This window comes from Nyctibius grandis, chromosome 12 (genome assembly GCF_013368605.1).
Source record: "Nyctibius grandis isolate bNycGra1 chromosome 12, bNycGra1.pri, whole genome shotgun sequence".
Lineage (NCBI taxonomy): Eukaryota > Metazoa > Chordata > Aves > Nyctibiiformes > Nyctibiidae > Nyctibius > Nyctibius grandis.
This window is the reverse complement of record NC_090669.1, coordinates 5,765,722-5,772,943: the sequence shown is the minus strand read 5'-3', so window position 1 is coordinate 5,772,943 and position 7,222 is coordinate 5,765,722. Positions and strand designations below refer to the sequence as shown.

General features: G+C 61.2%; 1 protein-coding gene across 1 annotated transcript; it reads right to left on the bottom strand.

The window, feature by feature from the left end:
- Nucleotides 1-3,807: 3,807 nt before the first annotated feature.
- IRX3 (iroquois homeobox 3) lies at nucleotides 3,808-6,999 on the bottom strand. The gene is made up of 4 exons (XM_068411528.1): nucleotides 6,778-6,999; nucleotides 5,181-6,285; nucleotides 4,584-4,650; nucleotides 3,808-3,862 (listed from the first exon to the last, which is right to left on the bottom strand). The coding sequence occupies exons 1-4, from the start codon at nucleotides 6,997-6,999 to the stop codon at nucleotides 3,808-3,810; spliced, it is 1,449 nt and encodes a 482-aa protein (XP_068267629.1).
- Between the last annotated feature and the right edge of the window lie 223 nt (nucleotides 7,000-7,222).

Sequence of the window (7,222 nt, the reverse complement as noted above, 5' to 3'; positions counted from 1 at the left end):
GGAAACAAATCATAGCTGAGATACACGTTCCTATCTGGAAGGCTGGTGGGCTGGGCTGGAGGAGCCCTTTTGCCCTCAAACCCTTGCAGCAGTAACTTACGTCGTTCACAACTTCTTCCTTTTATTTTTTTACAGCATAGCTACTGAGGGCAGCTGCAGGTACAATATTAAAGGTATTTGCTGTATCACATATCTGAAAACTCACAATCAGAATCCGTACAAGGATACATCTGTTCTTTTGGGGATAAACCAGCTTTAACTATCTAAGGAAAATAAAAACAAGGACATGAGCTAACGTGAAGGATGTGGGGGGTTATTTTAATGCATGGTCTGATGCCTGACTGTGATAACTGTGCTGGATCTTTTCCTGACTCTTGTGATTTTGTCTGCATCACGGTTAGCTGTGCTGGAGGCAGCTCACTGGTATTCCGCAGCTCACGGGGCTTTCTCCTGTCTCATCCCTGGGCAGTGATGGGCACTTTGGCTGCGGTGAATGGGAAGCCTGACACGGCCCGCTACGCCCGGCAAGCCGCTCTCAGCAGAAGGGGCTCTGACAAGTTGGAAGTCTCTTTCTCCTGCCTCTGCCTCCTCCTCCTCCTCCTCGCCGGCACTTCCTCCAGCCGGTCCCGCGCAGACAGGGAGCGAGCAGGAGATGATTACATCAATCAGTGTCAGGTCTGGGAGCTGTGATTTATGAATATGCATAATGAGCTCTCACCTTTGAGAAGGACTAGCTAGGGAGATAATTGATTAGACAGGAAAAGAGCAGCCAACAGAGAGGGAGAGGCAGGCCTCTCCGCGCTGTCTCGGGCAGGCCTGACTGGGGCTCCAGTGAGGCTGTCAAGCTGTGAGAGTGATTTAAAAAAAAAATACGAGTAGGATTTTTAATGTTTTGTTGAAACATGCATAACAAAATGTTTCCTCACAAAATTAATGGGAATTTTCTCCACACTAGGGAAGCTGGGCAGGCACAAAGGCTGCTTTCCCCCCTCAGGGAAACCAAGTTCTCACTTCCAGAAGCCAAAGGGGCGGCTTTCCCATGGCTGCCACGCAGCCACCGCTGCTGTGGGAGCATCCCCGCCGGCCAGGGCGAAGGGAGAGGGCTCTGCAGGGATGGGGAGCCGAGGGGCTCTGCTGCAAAAGCAAAGAAGCCTTTAATGGAGGGGGAAAGCTGGGGATGCAATTGTTTTCCCATCGTGCTCTCATTATTTTCTTCTATCCCCTTTAAGCATCTGTCTGGCCACTGTGTGAAAGTTTCTATGGAAAACACACCAGGATGTCCAGAGGAAGGGGATGTGGAAATTTGCCTCTAGCTTTCTCTCCCCCACACCCCTCCCATTTTATATGCCATTAATCTTTTTTTTTTTTTTCCTCAGCAAGAATTGGCTAAGGAAGAAGCTGGGATACAAAGTGCAGAGAGACTGGGTAAAATTTACATGTGAAACAATCAGTTTTCTAACCACCCACCCACAGAGTTTCCCCTCATTTCAGGAGCCTGTCAGAGCGAAAGAGGGGGAACAGTTCCTGGCAGAAAGACAGAGCTGCAAGGGCCGCAGAGAGGCAAACGCTGTTTCCAGCGCGAGCTGTGGCCGGAGAGGACGTATGTGCAAAAGAAGGTGGGGAGGAGAAAGCAGAGATGGCAACACTGCCGCAAACTCTGCGGGTCCCTTCCCCAGGCTCCCCGGAGGACCAGGGCAGGCTCCGCTGCCACCATCGCTACAGGCATGTGCCAGGCGCGGGGTCTCCCCGCCGTAACTCTCTGCCTGCCAGGATGAGTATTAATCGTGAAATATTAAAACACCTATATAAAATGTGTGTATACATGCACACATATATATAGTGTAAACATATATATAAATCTTATCACTTACAAACGCCTAGGATTTAAAATGTAGTTTATCGGCCTAGCGCAACCCAATCCTATAAATAATACATTCCTATCACTATGACCTCAAAATGTCAATAACGCGCAGCCCTGCACATTTGCATATCTTGTACTGTCTAAACTTGAAGCATGTCAGCTATGTGCTTCTGTTTGTACTTTAACTTCATTTTAACTCTTGCTTCCTAGCTCTGAGCACCCTCCCCCTCTGTAGGGTCTGTCACCAAAAAAGCACCAGCTATTTAATCACCACCTCAGTAATTACGCCATTTCCAGGGCTGTGAGGAGAGGAAGAGCGGGGGGCAAACACCCCCAGACAGGGATGTTAGGGAAGAGCCTGGGGACAAATGCAGGAGGGAGCCGGCCTGTGGGTTCTACCTGCCCGAGCTCCAGCCGGGGGGCGTGGGGAGGAGCGCGGGCACCAATCGCTGATGGTAAATTGGGAAGAGAGGAGGGGCGGGGAGGGGGGAGCAGCCCCCCCCCCCGAACAACCACCGCCTTGGGATGGGTTTCATCTGCCTGCGAGGCGGGACGGGGCCGGGGCCGCCTGCCCCCGCCGGCAGCCCCCGCTGCTCGGAGCGGCCGGACCGCTCCCGGATCGGGGCCGTTTTCGGCACTTTGACGAGGAAACGAAGCTACAAGTTCCCGAGGCCGCGGCTCGGCTTGGGGCGCGGCGGGGAAGCCCCGGGGGTCCGAGGGGCGGCGGGAGGGGCAGCTCGTCCGACGCGGAGCGGAGCGGGGCTCCCGGCCGGGCCTGCGCCGCCGCGCCTCGCTTCCCGCTGCCGCCCTTTCGGCCGGTAGCTCCCGCCCGGATAAACCCCGGGAGCCGGCGGGGATGCCCCCGGCCCCGCCGCCCGCTCCACGTAGCCCCGCGGCGTCGGTCACCCCCCGGCCCCCTCCTCGCTCAGCGGCACAGCGGGCCCGGGGGAGACCCTCAAAACTGACCCCCGGGATGCGCGGGGCAGCGGGGGGTGGAATAACGCAGCTCCGTTCCCGACCCGCTGCGGCACTAACGACCCCCGAAGCTTCCTTTCAGTTAATCCCTCCCGCGCTGCCACAGCGCTCCGAGGGGGCGGGGGGGATAAGTAGCCGGCACCCGGTAATAAGGTCCTCGGGGGGCGATGGATCCCCGCCGGGCCGCTGGCGGCTGCCCCTGGGATCCCCCCGGCGCTGTCCCACTCCTCCCTGGGGCAGGGCGCTGCCCCGGCTCCGCACACGGACTCGCACACCCCCCCCCCCCACACACACACACACACCCCGCCCGCCACCACCGGGGAGCGGGACGGGGCGGCGGCGCCTGCAGGGGGCGCTGCGGCTCCAGCGTTCGGCCCCGCTGCCGCGGGAAGGGCCGCCCGCCCCGCGCCGCCGCCCGCCCGGCACGGCCCCGCCGCCCGCCCGGCACGGCACGGCCGCTGCTGCTGCTGCTGCCCGGCCTCGGCAAGGACCCGCTCCGCCTCCGGGCGGCCCCAGCGCCGCCGGCCCGCGGCCGCTCCGCGCTCTGCCCGAGGATGCGCCGCTCCCGCCGCCTCCCCAGCGCGGCCTCGGCTGCCGCGGAAAAACAGTAACCGGCGGGGAAAGGGGGGGGACGGGCGGGGAGAAAAATAACTCCAGAGGAGGGAACAGAGAGTGTAGTCAAAGTGGCAACAGTTTATTTATTAGCCAAAAATATATACTTTCTTGTACAATTTGGTTCACACATATGTACATTTTTACTGTATGTACAAAACCAAACAACATCAACAAAAAAAAAATCGAAACACCTAATTCTCACTGGACTTCCAAAAACCTCACAAACTCAGCTAATCCAGACGAGAGTACAGAAGCGGGCTTTTTTTTTCCTTTTTAGTTTTAATATACGGACATGCTTACAAGTTGTAACTATACAGAGATTTTTTACAATCATTACAACAACAATAAAAAATTAACTATGATGATGACAACGCCGATAGAACCATAGCGGCATCAAGTTGGTTCTGGGGCCTGGAAAAAAATGACACAGAAAAAAAAATATTTAATAGGCTTTCTAGTCAGATTGGGCTGGCACAATATTTTTAACTGTAGGTAGCACTGGTGGTGGTGGTGTTATTTTTTAAAAAAGATTTCTAAATATAAAAAGTTTTCAGAGTGACTTATAGCAAATTTATTGAGCTACGAAAATACCAGGGGCCCGATCCCCGTGGTTTCGGTCAATCAAAAGTGTAATTGATTTCAGTGACTGCTGCGCCGAACTCGGGACAGCCAGGCTCAGCCTCGCAAGTTTTTACGCTAGCTGAGAGGGGGTATTTTTATTTATTGTTTTCCCACTGCCGCGGTTTTTTTCCCCGAGGCTCGGCGGCACCGGCGGGTTGCTACCGGCATTCCGGGCAGGCCAGCGGTGCCCGGGGACAAGGCCAAGGCCGGCGGTGCCCGTTCCTGATGCGCTGCCGCCCTGCCCGGGCAGAGCCGGCCCGACCCCGGGCACAGCGACCGCGGCCCCGCCGCCGCCGCCGAAGGCAGCTCGGCCTGCCCGCGGGAACCACTCGCCAACTCCAGAAGAGAGAACAGCAAAAAATATATACATATAATCAGAATAACCCAGCACGCACGCAGAGGAAGAACAAGAAACTGCCCTTGAAAGGGAACTAAAGAAGCGGAGAAAATAAGCTAACCATTTACAACTGCCTCTATATATCCTTAGGAGACTGAGGAAGCAATCTCTTACCGCCTCTGCACTGGCTGGAAAGCTGTCTTTATTAACTTTTTCTCTACTTCCAAGGCACTAGATCGATCTAAAAAGAGAAGAAAAAAAAAAAAAAAACAAAAGGCGTTCCTTTATAGCCCCCGTTTTATTCCCCCCCTCGTCCCTGAATTAAGCCCCTAGACTGAAGATCTCTTCTTAGCAAGTTGCAAATACGACTGAACGACTGCTTCGCTGCGGGAGTGACCGTCAGAAGGCCAATGAGCTAACCCCGGCGCAAGCCTCACGGCCGGGTCCTTCCCACAAAGACCATTTCAGCAGCAACAACAACAGCAACAAAAATTATCTCCGTCGGAGGAAGGTAATTCCCGGGGTTTTAGACTAACCTGCCTCCCCGCGCCGACCCCAACGCCGCCCGCCCGCTGCCACCTGCGCCCCGACGGCCGCGCCGGGCCAGGGACACCGGGAGAAAACCGCGGGGCCGGCGCCCCCCGCCGCGGCCTCTCGCACAAGATCCCGCGGGGCCTCCCGCGCAGCACCGCGCAGCACCGCCGAGCCCCCCGCGGAGGCTGCCGTCCCGTCCCGTCCCGTCCCGTCCCCGCCGCGTCCCTCAGTGGTCACCTGCTCCGGCGGGCTCCGCGCTCTGCGCCTGGTCCGCGGGCCGCGGGAAGGCGGCGGCGGCAGCCGGGGGGGCGGCGGGGGCGGCCCCCAGCCCCAGCAGATGGGGAGTGTTCAGTAAGGCCAGCGGGTGGGGGGGCGGGTGGTGGTGGTGGGCCGGGAAGGCGCGGTTGGTCCAGTTGGGGAACTTGCCCAAGGGGCAGGAGGAGACGAGTCTGTGGGGCGGCGGGGGGGGCAGCGGCAGCGGCTGGGGGGCTGCCGCCGGCGGGGAGCCGCCGCCGGGAGACTTGCGGGGGTTGTCCGGGCTGGTCGCCGTCTCGGCCAGCGACCAGATCTTGGGCTTCGGCAGGGTGCCGGCCAAAGCGCCGTCCGTCGGGGAGGAGGCGGTGGAGGAGGAGGCAGAGGAGGGGGGTGAGAGGTGGTGCGGGGGTGGTTGAAGGGGCGGCTTGAGGGGCTCCAGGTCGGCGGGAGCGGTGGCGGGGAGCTCGCACTTGTGGTGGTGGTGGTGGTGGATGTGGTGGTGGTGGTGGCGGAGGTGGTGCGGCTCCCCCTCGGCGGCCTTGAGGTAGCGCTCCTCAGAGCCGGGCAGGTCTTCAAAACCCTCGGAGCCCTCCGAGTCCGTCTTGGAGTCAGAGTGCAGGAGGTCGGCGTCCTGCAGCTCGTCCTCCAGCTCGTCCTTGTTGCTCTCGATGTTCTCGGTGTCGATGTTCTCCAGGTCGATCTCCTCCTCGTCCTCCCTCTTGTCCTCTTCCCCCTCGTGGTCGCTCCCGTAGGAGTTGCCCTCCTCGTCCGTCCTGCTGCGGGGGGCCCAGGTCATTTTGTTCTCCTTTTTGAGCCGCCGCCGAGCGTTGGCGAACCAGGTGGAGACCTGGGTGAGGGTCATTTTGGTGATGATGGCCAGCATGATCTTCTCGCCCTTGGTGGGGTAGGGGTTTTTCCGGTGCTCGTTGAGCCAGGCCTTGAGGGTGCTGGTGCTCTCCCGGGTGGCGTTCTTGGGCCGCGAGGGGTCCCCGAACTGGTATTGCCCGTAGGGGTAGAAGGCGGGGTGGTGGTGGGGGAAGGCGGCGTGCTGCACCCCCGGGCTCTCCTTCAGCTCGTACTGGGCGCCCTGCAGCGAGAGGGAAGGGGCGGCCCGGCTGAGACGGTGCGCCGGGCCCGGCCCGGGGCCCTTCCATCCCACCGCCGTTACCGGGAGCGGAGCCCGCTCGGCACCAGTGCGGCGGCCAGGCCGAGCTGCCTCCCCGCGCCGCCGAGCTCCCCGCCAAGGCAGGCGGCCGGTGCCTGCGGGGTGCCCGGGAGGGAGGACCGGCTCCCCCGGTGCGGGTGCGGGTGTGCGGCGGGGCCGCCGGCAGCCGGGGCCGGTCACGCAGCCGTCAAACGCTGCGGACGGCGGAAAGCCGCGGGGTCGCCGCTCCAGCCCTGCCCCTCTCCGGCGGCTCTCCCGGGGCAGGGCAGCGATAACACCCCGTCTCCCCTGACAGCCCTCCTGGCGTCTTCCCCCGCGGCCCCCCGGGCCGATCCCCAGCGCAAACGGCGCCCGGGCCGGCCCCGGCCGGCGCGTCCCGGCGAGCGAGCGGCGAGCCCCGGGGGGGCCTCTTACCAGCTGGGGGAAGATGGGCAGCTCGGCGGCGTAGGGCAGGAAGGCTCCGTAGCCCTGGGCGGCGGCGGCGGCGGCGTACGGAGCGCCGTACATGGAGGAGAGCACGTTGGAGAGGGTCCCGGACGGGGCCAGCTCGGCGCCGCCGCGGGAGCCGCCGCTCCCCGGGCGCTCCGCCGGGTAAATCGGCCTGATGTACTGGTAGCCCAGCTGGGGGAAAGACATGGTGGGGGAGCGGGGGCAGGGGAGGGGGGAGGAGGAGGAGGAGGGGGGGGAGAAGAGAGGAAGAAGGGAGAGAAAGGGGAGAAAGTAGCAGGGCCGGGAGCGGAGGAGGGAGCCGGGTCGCTCGCCCTCGCCGGCCGCCCGCACTTTCAGCGCCTCCCGCAAACTCCGGCGGACATGGGGGGGGGAGCCGGGGGTGCGCGGAGGCCGCGGGCTCCCTCCTGTC

Excerpts from the sequence above, each read along its gene's own strand:
- IRX3 (XM_068411528.1), bottom strand. The coding sequence starts at position 6,999 with ATGTCTTTCCCCCAGCTGGGCTACCAGTACATCAGGCCGATTTACCCG. Across the intron at positions 6,286-6,777 it reads TGCCCATCTTCCCCCAGCTG|GGCGCCCAGTACGAGCTGAA; the intron begins GTAAGAGGCCCC and ends CTCTCGCTGCAG. Across the intron at positions 4,651-5,180 it reads CGCGGAGCCCGCCGGAGCAG|ATCGATCTAGTGCCTTGGAA; the intron begins GTGACCACTGAG and ends TTCTCTTTTTAG.